Genomic DNA, 19,225 nt, shown 5'->3' on the forward strand with positions numbered 1-19,225 from the left:
AAGGTGAGAGAAAAATATTCGACTAGAGAATCTGAATGGATTATGATAACAAGAGTAGTATTATGTAAAATAGAAAATGTATCTGTTTGTGCCCTTATAAAATGGACAAATTGTACTCGTTTGTGCCCTAAAATTTAATTAGCATTTTTGTCAAATTTGCACATCAATTGTCATTGCTTGTGCACTGATAGAAGGAGAAAACAGAATAAGAAGTAGAATTTATGAGATCTAAATAGAAGCAAGATCATTTTTTCTTCAACTTTTGTTCTTGTGGGAAAATTCAATAATTTAGCGCTTCATCAATCCTGACATCATGCTCAATAAATCAACAGAGCTTGAGTATTTTAATCTTGTCTCGAGAGAAGTCCTGAATATTAGTAGAATCATCTGCAAGCATTTTCAAAAGGGATTGCGAGTGCTTCAATTCACACTTCTCAAGTAGCCAAATCTGCAAAAAGAGAAAATAAAAAAATAAAAAAATAAAGAAAAGTATAAAGAAAAAAATACGCTAAGTTGAAATCTAAAAGAGCGGCTTAGGCAAAAATAGAGTCAACTAAGTTGAAAATATGAAAGGGCAGCTTAAGCAATTTTAACCAGCTAAGTTGAAAACTTGAAAGGGCGGCTTAGACAAAAGTTAATGTTTAAAAGTAAGAAAAGAAAAAAGAATTGGTTGCTATCAGCATGAGATTATGGCAAAGCCAACTGTCATTGCACAAGTATCAGTACAATCCCCAGGCAGAGATATTCAATCCTTGCATGTTTGAGTTATTTCTAGATCTGTACTTCCTGTCATCACCATGACTCAATTACATGTACCCGAAGAGCAGGAACTATCAAAGTGTTAATACTGATGGGCAGCAAAATGCCTCTGTCCAAATTAAAGAATAATTTTTAGAAATGGATTACATGTCATACAAAATATTCATATTATGCGGCTTCACTAATTTTCTTGATGTGATTTCTATATACTTGTATATATGCCACTAACTTGTAATAGGAAAGTGAAGAAAAGAAAATGCTTGATCTACACTCAAGTTTATTTCTCAAAGTGAAGATTATCAAGTTTACATTCCAAAGTGGAAGATCATCAATTCACATCCGGAATGGAAGTTGTCCAAAAGAGTAAAATACATACTAAATCACAACCCAAAGCAAAAATTACAACATAATTGCATTCTAAAGTAAAAAGTGATTAAGAAGCCCTAGGGAAGTCTTTACAAGTCTAAATCAACGGGTGTGGTTCTTTAAAAATCATCGGGCGTGGTCTCCAAAATTAGCAAGCATGGTCCCTAAATCATCAGGTGTGGTTCTCAAATCATCAAGCGTGGTTCTCAAAATCAACGGGCGTGGTCCCTAAATTATCGGGCGTGGTTTCCAAATCATCGAGCATGATCCCTAATTCATACGGGCGTGGTTCCTAAATTGAACAAGCGTAATCCTTCAATCAAGCAGTCATGGACATTCAATCAAATGGGCATGGTATTTTTCATTTTTAATAATTATTTGAATTTATAAAAATTGAGTTCAATCCAAGCTACTTTTCATCCATATATATATATATAGCATCAACCATTTATCTATTAATGATAAATTTAGGTGGAGATAAAGGATAATTATGTTACTTTATTTCACAATAATTCTTAACTAACTAAAAATTTGTCAAAAATATGTTAATGTAACATAATAAAGGGGACTAATATATTCTTAAAACATTAAAGATATTTATGTGTCTAAACTAGTACTCGCAAGTATGGACAAGTCCACCACGAGGTCGATCTCACAAGGAATTGTAAAGCATATATTATAAAGACCAACTATCACACAAAATACTAGAAATAAATCTAAACACTCTAAGCCAATATTTTGAGAATGATCTTAAGGTTTATAAAAGATAAATAACTAAAAAATTAATATGCAACTAGAATGATTAATGTGAACTATATTGATAAAATAGCATTTAGTCTAGCTTATACTTAGTAATTCTCTTATTTCCCTTAAGTCCAAATCTAATAAATGAGATGGTGATGTGCCTTTTCCCTAAGTCACTCAAGCTAATGATGCAACCTATATTCCTTATACCAACATAAATTAAAATAAAGATGATGTTTCTAATACTTTTAACCTAAAGATTTTCATAACAAATATTACTACTAAATTGATATGATGGTCAACCAATAATAATAGATGAAACTAATACATATATGAAGGTAAAGAAATTATTCATTAAACTCATAATATATAAGGTTCATATATAAGTAAAAAGCCAAACTAAACATGTATGGAACTTAGCCTGATATACTTAAACCAATAGTCATTGTAATTAAATATAAAGACAAAAGATGTAAAAAATAGAAAATTAAAACTCTCTCAAAATTTAAAGGCCCTTCAAGGAATGAAGAAGATTGGTCCTCTCTCTACACGTCTTTAAAAAGCTTTTTTAATTCTTGAAAGAATAATGTAACAAGACTAACTAGATGTAGAAGATGGTGAATTGTAAAAATTCATGCAGAGAGAATAGTAGAAGCCTTTTTCGCATAGAGAATAATAGTAAAAAATTTCAGTTTAATTAACTTCTACTTCTTATAGAGATTCTCTTTTTAGAGTCATTCTCTCAGCATATAACTACTATAGTTATCTCTTATTGTCCTAAATAAAATGAACAACTTAAAAGATAATTGTCCATTAATTACATCATAACTAATTAATTATCCCTTCTTGGACCTTGATAAATTTGGCTAGGCCTGCGCTATTAGTAGCCCACGTATCTTATTCCCAGGCCTTTTACAACCGCAGTCTATTTAAAGCTTATTTATGCATTTTTGGCTCAAATTCTCTTCTTTGGTGATTATTTTTTGAATTTTTTGATTAAAAAAAACTAAAATGAGGTAAAAATACATATTTTCACCATATTATATATAGAAATATATCATTAAAACTCTAAAATATCTTTAAATATCTATATATAATTTGGAACGATCAGATATACTAGTACAATATGCTAAAACTTAGGGGATAAATAGTAAATACCCTTTAAATTTAATTGGATTATAGTTAATTACATGAATAGCAAGCATATCAACATTAATAATAAAATTCAACTAAGTTATGTAGAATATAATATGGTGTAATAAATAATCAAAGAAAGCAAAAAAAAAAAGAAAGTCCAACAAAAAAAAAAAAAGAGAATTACTATAAATGTATGCATTTACCTTGAGACTTCCAATATTTATCTTTGGTAAAAAGCTGGTTTTATGATGATGGAATAAAAAAAGAAAAAGATAATTAGAGTAGTGAGTTGAATTCTGAAAACTAAAATAAGGAAAAAAGATAAAGACAAGAAAATGCAGGAATTAAAAATTTTAGAAAATGACTACAATAACCTAAAAGCATTAGGAGTTGTTTAGAAGTAGCAAAAAGTATAAATAAGTCTATAACCATTAACTTAAAGTATACTATCCTACATTTATTTTATTGCACATAAATTCTAAATATTTTAAAAATGATTTAAATTAAACTACGACAGACGACATAAACAGAACGAGCAACTTTTTAACGATTTTAAAAGACTGATAGTATCAGGAAAAAGAAAGATAGTGACTTCAAAACTTTAATTTCAACAATTAAGGCATTTAGGAAAAATAAGAACATATCAAGATAAACCAATATGGAGAAATTTAGCTACCGAGCATATTATTTAAATACTTGAATTTATATTTTCATATTCTTGTACATGTTATTCACTGATTAATACTAATAGTAGCTTTAAGTTTTAGCCCAACTCAAAATCAATTTAATTATGAAATGACACAATTGATAAATTATTTGAAGAAAGAAAGATAGACTATAATCTTTGGCAATTTGACTTCTCCACCATAGTATTTTTTTCTCTTAATTTAAGATTTGACTTTGATTAAAAAAAAAGGTTCATTAATTTGCCAACAAAAGTACAGAATTAATTAACTAGTCGGTCCCTATATTTTGGACTTATAGTCCCTCGCGTTCTGCATGGGGATGCTGATTTTGCGGACTGTTTGACACATTTTTACTTCTTTATTGGGATGCTGATTTTGAGGACTCTTTGACACATTCTTACTTCTTTCTTCCTTCCTGCGCTTTATCTACGCTAGCATAATGGAACGTAACTTAATTAATTAAGTGATGAAAGAAAAAAAATAATAAAATATAATATATTCATCATTTTATTATTATATTTAATTATAATAAATAATATATATATATATATAATATTAATATAACCATAATATTTATTTTAATATTTAATTTATTTATAACAGTTAGTATAAAAATAAAATATTAAAACTAATTATTTAAAAATAATATTAAAATTATTTTCTTAAAAAAATCACCAATATCTAAAATTTGGTTATGAGTTGACGAAATCCGGTAATTAATAGTTAAGATTTAGTGGTCGGTCGCCGAAATTCAGTCACCAAATGGTGGTGGTTAAAAGTATTTAAATTATATTGATAAATATATATATATATATATATATATATATATATATATATATATTATAATTAATCATGATTATAAAATTTTTATATGTATTAAATATTATATCAAAATAATTGATTATATTATGTAATTGTCTCTAGATTATATTAAAAAAGAATTAGTAACCAAACAAAATAATGAAATATGTAATTGTTGTTACATGTAAATATTTTTCTGTTATACATTTTCATCTTAGGTCAACATCCATTAAAACTCTAAAAATAATTTTTATATGCAGGGAAGAAAGGAAAAAGAACGCACCCCTTAGCAATGGATCATATAAACCCTGTTTAAAAGTAGGGAAGAGATTGTGGAGTGGAAAGTAGTTAAAAGAACTTCTTGAGCATTTTTTATAGTGTCAGGAAGTGGGAAAGAAGTTATGTGAAGGAAATGGAGATTTGGAGTTATTACTACGTTCAATTATGCAGATACGTAAGCCAAAGATATGAAGATAATAAGAAAGCTCTACCCCTTGGAGACTCCTATATTAATAATTTAACAAATTGTCTGAGCTCTGAGCTTATCTATTAATCGAGTTTGAAAAAAAGATTTATCTATTAATTATTTATTTTAAAATATAGTCGAGCTATGAGCTTTTTAATTTTTAATTTTTAATTTTTAATTAATCATATTTATATTTTTATAATCGTGTAATTTTATGAAATTAAATTTTTAGTTTTTTAATTTACTGCTTTCACATGTTTAACTTTTTAAGTCTCATCATTCAACTTGCTGCAATATGTCTTTTAATTTATTATTCATAGCTCATTTTTAATTAATTTTAGTTTAATCGGCCTACTCTTTTTTACTTTTAGTTGATTAATATTTTAAGATTTTTTACATCCTTAGCCAAAGCTAAATTTAGTATGTTAACTTGATTTTCACAAGCTCCTTCGTTTAGTTATTATTAAGTTTTTTTTACTTCATTTATTATGTTACCTTTAGTATTTAAATCAAATCTTAATTAGTCTTCACAAGTTGGTATGTCTTAGAATTTAATAAAATTATATTAGCTTAGCTAAGAATCTAGATTAAGTCTCTTTGTTATTCACTCAGTTTTTTGCTTTTAGAAATTAGAGAATCACGCTTTTTATTTTTATTTTACATTTGATGTAAATTGATTGATGTATATCACTTTTCGCATTCGAGCCGCTAGCAAGGTATTCAAAATTCAGCTCGATAAAAGTTTGTTTGGATTTGTACATCAAAATAAATAAGCTGAGTTCGAGTTTCATTTTTTAACTCGTTTAATAAATAAATCAAGCTCAAATTCAGGAGTGCTTGACTCATTTAAGCTCGCGAGCTAGCTTGTTTATGAGAATTGAATTTATTTTTTTGTCAAAAATTTAGCCAAATTATTTAGAGTTTGGAATTTAAATACATATTTAATTTATAAATAATTTATTTTAAATTATAAAATTTATAATTACATATTTAGATTCGAGCTTATTTAACAAATTTTATTTTGAGTTCAAAAATAAATTTAAGTTTGTATATGAGTCGAGCTTCATCCGAATTCGAGTTTTAAAATGAAAAAAAAAATTATCAAATTCCAACTTAATTAATTTTACACAAACTAAGTCGGCTCGATTCCTGTCGGCGTTGGTCAGAACCGCTACTTGCAATGGCATGTAAAAGGCCAACAGTTTTTATTGTCAATAACATAATATTAAGTTTCTTAAGATGTTTCTATCAACTATATTTGACTTCATTTGTTTATTAAATTATAAAAGTATTTTAGAAATTAATTATTTATTTTGAAAGGAGAAAATAAAAGAGGAAAAGAAAAAGAAGAAAATGATATTTATTATGTATGTTTGGAAATGGATGAAAAGTAAAGAGAGAGAAAGAAAAACAACATATATCTAACCCTTAAATATTTTTTAATCGTGCATTATACAACCATTATTATTATTTTAATTATAAAATAAAGTTAATAAATATAATTTAATATAATTTTAAATATTTAATATAAAATTTTAAAAGATAATAAAAACTAATTATTTTTAAATATCTTTAATTCTTTTAAGATTTTAAAATTTTATAATATAATAATATAAAAATTATTTTAAAAATTATTTATTAATTAATTTTCATATTATATAAATTAAGATATCAATATAAATGATATTACTGTTTTTAAGAATCTCAAATTTATTATATTAATTAAAAATTAATTTATTATTGAATATAATAGTAAAAATATAATTTAAGATATTATTTTTAGAATTAGAAATATTATCTAATTACAAAACTAATTCATTAGTTAATATGATATTAAAATATAATTAATATACTATTTTTTAGGATAAAATTAATATCATTATCTAATAAAAAATTATTTATTAGTTAATATAATATTAAAATATAATTAATATACAATTTTTTAGAAATAGAGTTAGTGTTTAATTAGGAATGTAACTTATGAATCAATAAATTAATATAAAAGTTATAAACTATACATAAGCTTGAATCTCATGTATAAAAAATAAGTACACATGTCAAAATAAAAAATTTATTTGTCAAAAATTAAGCATACCTGTTAAAAAGACTTTAAGTCTCATAAATAAATATATAGTCGTTTACTCGTGCGCTTTATAGCTATTATTATTATTTCAATTATCAAATTAAATTAATAGATACAACTTAATAAAATTTTTGATATTTAATATTAATTTATAAAATCTTAAAAGATAATAGCAAACTAACTATTTTTAAATGTCTTTAGTTTTTTAAAATTTTATTAATACAATAATATAAAAATTATTTCAAAATTATTTTATTAATTAATTTTAATACTATGCAAATTAACATATCAATATAATTGATATTATAAATTTGTAGGATTAAAAATTTATTATATATTATTTGATATATTATTAAAAATTTAATTTAAGATGTTATTTTCTAAATTATAATTATTATCTAATTATAAAACTAATTTTTTCAGTAATATAATATTGAGATATAATTAATATGTTATTTCTTATGATAGAATTAGTATTATTGCCTAATTAGGAAACTATTTATTAGTTATTATAGTATTAGAATACAATTAATGTGCTTTTTGTTAGGATTAAAATCAGTATTTAGTTAGGAATATAATTTATGAAGTAATAAATTAATAAAAAAATTATAAAATTACATATAATTTTGAATCCCATGAGTCAAAAGTAAGTAAATATGTCAAAACAAAAATTCTTATGTGTCAAAAAATTAAGCATTCATGGCAAAAAAAAAATCACAGAAATTAATATATATAAATATATATATAGTAATATGTTATTTGTTAGAATAGAATTAGTATCATTATCTGATTAGGAAACTATTTATTAGTTAACATAATATTAAAATTTAATAAATATACTATTTCTTGGAATCAAAGTAGTGTTTAATTAAAATTTTAATTTATAAATCAATAAATTAATAATAAAAAAATCATAAAATTATATATAAGCTTGAATTTCATGTGTTAAAAGTAAATCTACATAACAAAATAAAAAATTTTGTGCATCAAAAATTAAGCTTACTTGCAAATTTGACTCATTTTTTAGATTTTTACTTAAATGGCCTAATTTGATTAATTAATTTAAAATCTCAGTCAAAATTGGATACTACTCTCTTAACTCTAGATATTAATATCTTTTTACTTTACCAATATCGTTTGCCTCTTAAAGAAATACATAAAATTCCGATGAAACTTAGAAAAGAAGTTATTTCACTTTTTATTTATTTTTTTATTCATAATTTTCACTTATCATTCATTTTTCTGTTCATCTATAACCTGACTTTAGTAGCTCGTATATGATGTGTAAACATATATGGTAATGATGTATTAATTGTTGATAATGACATGTCACACTATTTTGATCGAAATTCTAATTTAGCTATAATTGTAATCAATTAACTAAATTGAACTATTTAATTAAAAAATAAAAGGATCGACCAAATTTACAATTGGATATAACTGTTTTGAATTTACCATATGATATATGGTGAATAAATATTAATATTTTACATACCTTTTACACTTTAAAATAAGAAAACTAGAAAATAAGAAAACAATTGATTACCATTCGATATATTATTAATCTTTTACAACCTTTTATACTTTAAAATAAGAAAAACAAGAAAGTAGATGCCAAGCCCTGAAATCTTTTGGAGGAAAATTTTTTGCTTACTTCAACAATAAGTCGATATCTATACTTCAAATTTTATTCAGTATCATGCAATATATAAAATAATCAATTTATTTGGTGTAAATAGATATAGCGCATTATTAGATCCTCAAAAAATTTTAAATTAAATAGGTAAAATAAATCAAATAGAATTTCATCTTTGCCCATCTAAATTCAATTTGAACACAAGCTGATTAAAAAAAAAACTAAAGTACTTTTTACATTTAACTTAATAACCAAAACTGGTTTTTAAATAAATACTAATCTTTTTTATTTCTAAAAGTATAGAAAAAATTATTAATTTATTATTATTATTATTTATCAACTCACTTTTTTTTTATAGAGAGTGTTAAATGAGACAATTTAAATTGAAAAAGTAAAATATTAAATTAGATTAACCTATAAAATTTTAAAAAAATTAAATTAAATTTCACTGTAGAGTCACATTCAACTTTATTTCCAAAATACCCGATCAAACCTTCCCAATAACGTGCGTACACACAAGTATAGACGTGACGTGAGGGAGAAATAATCCGTTTCTCTGTTTCCCGGTCAAACCGAAAAATGAAAACGCATTAATTAAAAAGCCCAAAGCTGTAAAACCCAAGTGTGGGAAAGGTTTCTGTCTACTTCACATCCCGCCAACCTTTGTGAGAAGAATGCCGCCGCATCCAGCGGCACCCCTTTCCCCCTATAAAACCGAACCTGCGGTCCCCTCCGAAAATTTACAAAACTTAAAACTTCTTTTTTAAAAAAAAATAAGAAAAAAATCTTACCTGGATTAGTTTGTTTTGAATTTTCTTTGTTGGGACAAAAGATTAATTTGTTTCAAATTGATATTTATTATGGCCTTAACCAAGATGTATATATGATGCTTTGGATTTTAGAATAAAAGATAAATTAATTCATTCAACATTGAATAATAGATTTAATAAGAGAATAGTCTAATTTATAGAACTGAAAAAGAGTAATTTTTTATTGAATAATAAATCTCAATTATTGGTTTTAAATCAATGGTCAAGATTATACAAACATAATTATAGGACATTTTTACAATTTATAATTTTAATCTTAGAATTTGTGTAATAGTAGTATTATTTAGGAAAAGATATGATAAAGTTAATAGAGTTAATTCGAATGTTGTTTATCACTAATACTAGTTTTTAATATGTCGTCCGTAGGTGCTATATTAAGTTATATTTAAATTTTTAGATATTTTTAATTTTAATTTAATAAAAATACTTTTAAATTTTTAGACTATAATATATAAATTTCTAAGGGCATTTAATTATTGAGAGGCCTTACAGATTACTTTAATAGTCTACCTCACTAGGTTGTTTCTGGCTAATCGATATATATTTATTAATTTTAAATAATTAAATATATATTAATGATTCGTGTAAAACAGTATTCATAGGCAAAATACATATTTGGTCCCTAAACTTTATCTTTTTTTAGCTTTAGGCTCCTTAAGTTTAAATGAGTGTATTTAGGCCTTTTAACTTTGCAATTTGATGTATTTGTTTCAGGTACTTGTTACTCAATTTTTATAAAAAGAAATTTTAAAAATAAATAATTAAAAAAAAGTCCCATATTCTTTCTCCCCTTCTTTCTCTTTCTCTCTTTTCTTTCTTTCTTTTCTCTTTTTCAAAATAAGTTCTTTCTTTCTTTTCTCTTTTTCAAAATCAGAAGAAACAATGGAAGAAGAAGATTAAGTAAATAAATCAACGACTGCCATTTGGATTATTAAACCAGCAGGCACCACAACCTCCCCTTTGAAATCGTTCACCATAACTCTGTCCCCTCCTATTTGATCATCTACTAGATTGTAGAGTGATGATTAGTAATAGATGGTCCATGAGTTTTTACCATGGCTGTTGGTTGTGAGAAGGAAGAACCAATAGAAGTAGGTATTCCAACTTGAGCAAGAAGAAGAGACCAAACAACTTTGAATTTAGACGTGGGTTTGAAATTTGATGTAAAAGTAACAAAAGATTCATATTGAGGAGGTAATTGTTGAATGATATAAAGCACCAATTCACCATCAGAAATAGAGCAGCTAATTGTAGCCAACAAAGAAGCTAACTCTTGAATTTGAGATGAATAAGCATCATAGTTAGTGATCTCTTTTTGAGATTCATAAGTTTTTCTTTTATTTGCATCTCATGGGCAGTAATGGTATCAAGAAAATGTTTTCGCAGAGCATCCCGAACTTCTTTTCTACTATTGGCATTGTAAACTAGGATCACGAAATAATATTTTTATTATGCATTTTAGATAGAGTGCTCTCGTAACACTAAATTATCAAGCAAAAGGACACAATTCTACACTTTTAAATATTAAGGGCTTAATTACAGAAAATATGCAAATTCAAGGGCCTAGTTATGCTTTTTGGCCTCGTTCACATATATCATTCTATACGGTTTGTGTAAATAAGAATTTAACAATTTTTCCTAACCATTCTTGTACGTATGATTTTCATATTAATTGGATAGCTCTAGTATATATATATACCTAGAAGGTTAGAACTGCATGCAAAAAATGCCATTAACTCATCATGTTTGAATGAATTGGTCCATAGAGAGAGAAACCCGTATCTTGTTTTCACCCCTTTGATCTCAATCCTGAAACTATTTTATTAAAGATAAAGAAAAGAAGGAACCAGCAGCAAGAATCAGAAAAACTCAGTTTCAGGTGAAGGCCAGCAGTATTATTAGTTCTTTTTATCAATGGAGAATGCTGACCTTTTTAGCGTGGGAAACAGTCTCAGAAGAGGCAATTCTTTGACATGGAGAAACAATAATGTCATTGAAATGTTTTCACAATCTTCTCGAGAAGAAGATGATGAGGAGGCATTAAAATGGGCTGCAATGGAGAAATTGCCTACCTATGATCGTTTAAGGAAAGGCATACTAACTCCCTTCACTGATGGTGGAGCAAATGAAATTGATGTATTGAATCTTGGGTTGCAAGAAAGAAAGAATTTGCTTGAGAGGTTGGTGCGGGTAGCAGAAGAGGATAATGAGAAGTTCTTGTTGAAGCTCAGGAATCGTATCGATAGGTAAGAGAATTATGACTCTCCTTGTTCCTTGCTGATACTGCACAATTCCAGTATTAGTTTATCATCCTAACGCAACTATTAGAAACAGAGGAGATGGACTCTGTTCTTGATCTTGATGTTGGGTATTTTCTTGTGCATTTTTCTTGATTTTCTTAGAGTTGGAATTGATATTCCCACAATTGAAGTTCGATTCGAGCATCTTACTGTTGAAGCAGAAGCCTATGTAGGAAGCAGAGCTTTGCCCACATTTTTTAACTACTCTGTTAATATGCTAGAGGTAACAACCTCCAAAGTTTGATAATATTGTTTTCCCATTAAAGTTCTTGATTCTTTTCTTCTTTCTTTACTGAGTAATTCTAAAATTTGTAGGGTCTCTTGAATTTTTTCTGTATTCTTTCAAGTAGAAAGAAACATTTGCATATCCTGAAGGATGTGAGTGGTATCATCAAGCCTTCAAGGTAAAACATATATTATTTGAATATTTAGGCATTTATAGATTGAAGCTTACAATATATATCTTTTGTTCTTATATTCTTCTTTTCTTCCTTTTTCTTTTCTTTCTTCTTTTTCTTGTCACAGAATGACATTACTTTTGGGTCCTCCAAATTCTGGAAAGACATCCCTCTTGTTGGCTTTGGCCGGAAGACTTGATCCTGCTCTAAAGGTAAATAATTCATAGTTATAGCTTCATAAACTTCTATTTTCTTTTTCGGTTAAATATAGATCCCCTAGTAGGATTCAAACTCGCAACCTCAATCGAGTACCAAACAGCCAAAAACTCTATCAGAAGCAGCATAATCATGGGTTTCAACAAATTTTTTGTTTTTGTTTTTTATTTTATTTTAATTTTATCTATAATTTCTGACAACTTAAGCCTTTTTCGTGCAGTTTTCGGGACGGGTGACTTATAATGGTCATGGCATGGATGAGTTTATACCACAAAGAACTGCTGCTTATATCAGCCAACATGATCTCCACATAGGAGAAATGACTGTAAGAGAAACTCTGGCCTTTTCTGCTAGATGCCAAGGAGTTGGAAGCCGTTATGGTGAATTCCTATGGACTAGTATTTTTCTCCACTGATGCTATATAGTCTAAGCTAAATGGGCAGCTCATTTCTTTTTCTTTTATTTTCTAATTGAACAACCAGATCTGTTAGCAGAGCTAGCACGAAGAGAGAAAGCGGCTAACATTAAACCTGATCCTGATATTGATGTCTTCATGAAGGTATATTTAAGGCTTTTTGTTTATTCCTTCCGTGGAATAGTATTTCTTTTCTGTAATGTTAATAATCAGCTTGCATTGTCCTGTTTCTTCTGTGTTCAAAACAGTCACAGAGAATTGTCATGGTAGAATAAGCTGCACACATAGTGCTTGATTTTAATTTTGGGTCATTTATGCTATTACACAGGCAGCTGTAGCAGAAGGTCAGGAGGCCAATGTGATAACAGATTATGTTCTAAAGGTAGCATCAACAGCAAGTGCCATAAGATATTATGCTGTTCAAATTTTATTAATGGGAAGTTTCTTTTTTCATTTACAGGTTTTAGGACTGGAAGTCTGTGCAGATACATTTGTTGGGGATGAAATGCTGAGGGGAATTTCTGGAGGACAAAGGAAGCGTGTCACAACTGGTAAACAAACTATTTGCTGATCCTTTTTTTTTTTTTTCTTTTTCTAGTTTGCGCTAATTTGGTTCAAACTCCTAACCTTGCAGCACCAGACACAACTCTAGTACTATCTAAGAACATAATCTTATTTTCAATTTGGAATCTGTATAAGCTGAATGAAAATCCTATTTCAGGTGAGATGCTGGTTGGACCAGCATTAGCATTGTTTATGGATGACATATCTACTGGTTTGGACAGCTCCACAACTTACCAGATCGTGAACTCACTCAAGCAATCCGTTCAGATTCTTGAGGGAACTGCTTTCATATCCCTCCTCCAGCCAGCACCAGAGACTTACGATCTCTTTGATGACATTATTCTCCTCTCTGATGGCCTGATAGTGTACCAGGGTCCTCGTCTGCAAGTGCTTGAGTTTTTCGAATTCATGGGCTTCAGGTGTCCTGAAAGAAAAGGCGTAGCTGATTTCTTGCAAGAAGTATATACATGCAGAAAAGAACCTTTTGCTTGTACACTACATGTAATTTTGAACTTTTACATTAATCTTACTGATCAGTGAAAATCATTGCAGGTGACATCAAAGAAAAATCAGATGCAGTATTGGGCGCGAGAAGAAGAGCCTTGTAGATTTATTAGTGCCAAGGAATTCGCTGAGGCATTTGAGTCATTCCATGTAGGCAGGAAACTTGGAGAGGAGCTTGCAACTCCATTTCAAAAGTCCAAGAGCCACCCAGCTGCTTTGACAAGCAAAACGTATGGTGTCAATAAGAAGGAGCTGTGGAAGGCTTGCGTCTCAAGAGAATACCTACTCATGAAGAGGAATTCATTTTTCTATATCTTCAAGTGTTGTCAAGTGAGCACTAACTTTATATCAACTATACTCTGTTAAACTTCTGATGAACTTCTGATCATGAAATATGATTTCTTATCTTTCTTTCTGCAAATTAGCTGACATTTCTGGCGCTCATTACAATGACACTCTTCCTTCGCACTGAGATGCACCGAGATTCAGTAATAAATGGAGGAATCTATGTTGGTGCTTTGTTCTTCATCGTGATTATAGTACTTTTTAATGGCATGGCAGAGATTTCGATGACCATTGCAAAACTTCCTGTCTTCTACAAGCAAAGAGAACTCGGATTCTTTCCTGCATGGGCGTATGCTCTTCCTACATGGATCCTTAAAATCCCCATCACATTCTTAGAAGTAGCAATTTCAGTGTTCATTACATACTATGTTATCGGCTTTGATCCAAATGTTGAAAGGTAAGAAGTGAAACATGTTACAGATTTGTTAGAAAATGTTCCATACAAGGTGAAGTTGCTTATATCCAAAAATCTTCTACATTCCTACAGGCTGTTTAGGCAGTACCTCTTGTTGTTATTAGCTAATCAGATGGCATCTGGATTATTCCGATCTATTGCTGCTGTTGGTAGGAATATGATTGTAGCTAACACCTTTGGTGCTTTTGTACTGCTGATGCTTTTCGTCTTGAGCGGAGTTACCTTGTCTCGAGGTACATCAGTGAAACAAAATCAGTATAAAGAGTAATCTTTTTGTTCTGTTATAACCTTGAGCAGTAGATTTCATTACTTTGTTTAATGCTACAGATAACTTAAGGAAATGGTGGATCTGGGGCTATTGGCTATCCCCAATGATGTATGGGCAGACTGCAGTTGTAGTGAACGAGTTCCTTGGGAATAGTTGGAGTCATGTAAACTTTAAAACTGCTCATTTCTACCTTTTTAGTCACTCGTCTCAATGATCAACTCATACCAAAATTTATTTCTTACCTCAGGTTCTTCCGAACTCAACAGAACCATTAGGAGTTGAAGTTTTAAAATCTCGTGGTTTCTTTACAGAAGCATACTGGTACTGGCTAGGAGTTGGGGCATTGATTGGATTCACACTCGTATTTAACTTCTTGTATACTCTGGCTCTCACTTTTCTCAATCGTAGGCCATCTTTATCCTTGCTATTTTCTTGCCTTTTCGACTTGGCACTGAGGACTTATTCTGTTGTTATGTAAATAATGTTTCGCAGCATTTGACAAGGCTCAGGCTGTTGCACCAGAAGATCCTGGAGAACATGAACCTGGTAAGAGTATCTAACATTAATAACCATGGAATAAGCTTAGTTATTAAACAAACGCAGGTGTCAAAGCTCATTAGGAATGTTCATTCATGTGTAACTGATTGAATTCTTTTTCCTGCTAGTTACTAATCAAAATTTAAACTGATATGCAGAGAGTAGATATGAAATTATGAAAACCAATTCGACAGGATCCTCACATAGAAACAACAAAAAGGGAATGGTTCTTCCATTTGAACCACATTCAATTACATTTGATGACATTGAATACTCCGTTGACATGCCACAGGTAACAAAATTTTGTAATTTTGCATTATAGATTACTGGTTTTTAAGCAATATTTGTGGCTGTCCTGGGAAAGAAAATGACTTCCCACTTTAAAACATAACCAGAATACTTGTCATATGGAGCGAGGATGAAGCAATATGAACATAGGCATACCAATATTCTTTCTTTTCTCTGTGTTCCAAATTTCAATACGATACAAATTTGGACATAACTGACCTACATTTTTAATTGGAATTTTCAGGCAATGAAAAACGAGGGTGTCCATGAAGATAAACTGGTATTGTTGAAGCGTGTGAGTGGTGCTTTTAGGCCTGGCGTCCTCACTGCTCTAATGGGTATCAGTGGTGCTGGTAAAACAACTCTTATGGATGTGCTAGCTGGCAGAAAAACTGGGGGATATATTGAGGGGAATATCAAAATTTCTGGGTATCCCAAAATACAAGAAACTTTTGCTAGAATTTCTGGATACTGTGAGCAAAATGATATCCATTCTCCACATATTACTGTTTACGAGTCACTGCTCTTCTCAGCTTGGCTTCGTCTTCCCTCTGAAGTGAACACTGAAACCAGAAAGGTAGCAGTCTGAAACATGATAAAAGTTTATTAATCTATATTTATTTTGTCGAAATGACAAATTGAGTTTGCACCATGGTGCAGATGTTCATTGAGGAAGTTATGGAGCTTGTGGAACTGAATCCATTGAGACAAGCATTAGTTGGATTGCCTGGTGTAAATGGTCTATCAACTGAGCAACGCAAGCGTCTAACCATTGCAGTTGAGCTAGTGGCAAACCCCTCTATAATTTTTATGGATGAGCCAACTTCAGGACTAGATGCAAGGGCTGCTGCAATTGTCATGAGAACAGTTAGGAACACAGTAGACACTGGAAGAACAGTTGTCTGCACCATTCATCAGCCAAGTATTGACATATTTGAAGCATTTGATGAGGTGAGAACGTTATATTGATCAAATTTCAGCAGACATTTTAATGTTTTACCTGCTATAAATACGAGTGGTGTACTTGGCATATATCAGCTATTCCTATTGAAGAGAGGAGGAGAAGAGATATATGTAGGGCCACTCGGTCGCCATTCCTGCCATCTAATCAAGTATTTTGAGGTATGCTGTTAGAAGAATATACAGTGAACATGTTCAGATTTTACTTAATGTTAACCAAGCTATTGCAAATTTTTTTAAATTCAAGGGAATTGAAGGAGTCAGAAAAATTAAAGATGGTTTTAATCCAGCAACTTGGATGTTGGAAATTACCTCTGCAGCACAAGAAATAGCATTGGATGTTGATTTTGCTAATATCTACAAAACCTCGGAATTATATAGGTAATTTGTTGATAGACAATGCAACTACTTGATCTCTTGGTCATCATTAACAATAAAACTTGCTCATGGAATATTTTTCAGGAGAAACAAAGCACTTATTAAGAATTTAAGCAAGCCTGCTCCTGGTTCAAAGGACCTCTATTTCCCTAGTCAGTATTCATTGTCATTCTTTGGGCAATTTTTGACTTGCTTATGGAAACAACAATTGTCATATTGGCGCAATCCACCATATACTGCCGTGAGATTTCTCTTTACAACCTTCATAGCCTTGATCTTCGGAACAATGTTCTGGGATCTTGGCTCCAAAATGTAAGCCCACATCTCAAGAAATAGTAGAGCAAAATAGAAGTTCAATATTGGACAGTACGTATATATTTATATTTTAACATCATCTTGATATGAAATGTTTGCAGAGAAAAGCAGCAAGATCTTTTTAATGCAATGGGTTCAATGTATGCTTCTGTTTTATTCCTTGGCATCCAAAATGCATCATCCGTGCAGCCCGTAGTATCTGTTGAAAGAACAGTGTTTTACAGAGAAAGAGCTGCTGGAATGTACTCAGCCTTGCCATATGCTTTTGGACAGGTAAAGAAACTGCAAAACATATCAAAATCTACATATCAATCAGAAGTGATCATATATTATATCTTTTCACAACACCTTTTTTTGGCAGATTGTGATTGAGCTCCCATATATTTTTACGCAAGCTGCAGTATATGGTGTAATAGTGTATGCTATGATTGGGTTCGAATGGACTGCCTCTAAGTTCTTCTGGTATTTATTTTTCAAGTACTTCACATTGCTGTACTTCACCTTCTATGGCATGATGACTGTGGCAGTCTCACCAAACCACCAAATCGCATCTATAATTGCTTCTGCATTTTACGCAATTTGGAACCTATTTTCTGGATTCGTAATCCCACGACCGGTATATGTTCTTGCTAATCAAACATGAGCTGTAATTTCTTGTAGTGCACACAATTGTGATATTGATTGATTTTGTCCAATCATTTATTTCTGTGACAGCGGACGCCCGTGTGGTGGAGATGGTACTGTTGGATATGCCCAGTAGCTTGGACATTGTATGGATTGGTTGCCTCACAGTTTGGAGACAGAAAGGAGACGCTTGAAACAGGTGTGACAGTGGAACATTTTGTGAGAGATTACTTCGGATTCAGACATGATTTTCTTGGAGTAGTTGCAGCTGTTGTTCTAGGATTTCCACTGCTTTTTGCATTCACTTTTGCAGTTTCCATAAAGTTGTTTAATTTTCAGAACCGATAAATTAGAATTTTGTTCTGGTATGAGTAAACTATGTTAGGGCAGTCTGAAGGTGTAAATTATGATTGATGTTTGAAGAAAGAATATATATATATATCTTTCTTTCAAGCAACACCACCTTTCATGTTCCGTACATCTTTATGCCTACTATACATGCATGCCCTTTTACAATACCTTAATGTGAATGGCCGTTTGCTTGGTGTAAAATTTTCGTTATGTTTCCAGTTGTTTTTCTGTTTCGATTCCGATTTCAAAATCTAAAGCAAACAAACTTGATAACCGGGTATTATAAGCCAGCCTGTCCCACCCTAGAAAGACGGGGTTGATCAGAGATTGATATCCACTATGACTAGAACTTTAAGGGAATATATGTTGAGCGGACTCTAGTCATAGAGTTCGACCAGACCTATAATTCTGAAGAAAAGCAAAAATACAAATTCTAATACAATTAGAACGACCTATAAATGTGGAGTTTTCTCCTAAATAGACTAGAAGACTTTCAACATCTATATAAGGAATAGGAAAATCACATTTACATGTACATACAATCTTACACACTTATATACTTTAACTACTCTTACATGAATTACTAATTTTATATCGGAGTGAGCGGCTGGAAACCTCGTCCGGGGCTTTCTAGCCTTTCCTTGCAGGTACTCTAGAGATTGAGGTCAATCTTTGAAGATCTTTATCGATAGCTCGCCTGAGTTGACCAAGTTATTAATTGGCGCTGTTTGTGGGAAAATCGTGCAAAAGTTTTGTTTCCCTAACCAATCAAACTAAATGGCAACTGATCAAGGTCAGAGTGGAGATGTTCGTGCACCAGGAAGTGCGGATGGAACCAG

General features: G+C 30.1%; 1 protein-coding gene across 1 annotated transcript; it reads left to right on the plus strand.

The window, feature by feature from the left end:
• Positions 1-11,218: 11,218 nt before the first annotated feature.
• Positions 11,219-18,619, plus strand: LOC8276179 (pleiotropic drug resistance protein 1-like). The gene is made up of 24 exons (XM_048377441.1): positions 11,219-11,754; positions 11,911-12,031; positions 12,124-12,212; positions 12,334-12,418; positions 12,643-12,802; positions 12,905-12,981; positions 13,166-13,219; positions 13,298-13,388; positions 13,559-13,860; positions 13,954-14,235; positions 14,331-14,647; positions 14,738-14,898; positions 14,993-15,096; positions 15,181-15,337; positions 15,426-15,479; positions 15,629-15,762; positions 16,003-16,335; positions 16,419-16,709; positions 16,797-16,880; positions 16,966-17,099; positions 17,181-17,408; positions 17,513-17,684; positions 17,773-18,027; positions 18,126-18,619. The coding sequence occupies exons 1-24, from the start codon at positions 11,423-11,425 to the stop codon at positions 18,381-18,383; spliced, it is 4,275 nt and encodes a 1,424-aa protein (XP_048233398.1). The 5' UTR covers positions 11,219-11,422; the 3' UTR covers positions 18,384-18,619.
• Positions 18,620-19,225: the final 606 nt, after the last annotated feature.

The sequence above is a fragment of the Ricinus communis genome, chromosome 7 (assembly GCF_019578655.1).
Source record: "Ricinus communis isolate WT05 ecotype wild-type chromosome 7, ASM1957865v1, whole genome shotgun sequence".
NCBI lineage: Eukaryota > Viridiplantae > Streptophyta > Magnoliopsida > Malpighiales > Euphorbiaceae > Ricinus > Ricinus communis.

Excerpts from the sequence above, each read along its gene's own strand:
- LOC8276179 (XM_048377441.1), top strand. The coding sequence starts at position 11,423 with ATGGAGAATGCTGACCTTTTTAGCGTGGGAAACAGTCTCAGAAGAGGC. Across the intron at positions 16,710-16,796 it reads TATTTGAAGCATTTGATGAG|CTATTCCTATTGAAGAGAGG; the intron begins GTGAGAACGTTA and ends GGCATATATCAG. Across the intron at positions 16,881-16,965 it reads ATCTAATCAAGTATTTTGAG|GGAATTGAAGGAGTCAGAAA; the intron begins GTATGCTGTTAG and ends TTTAAATTCAAG.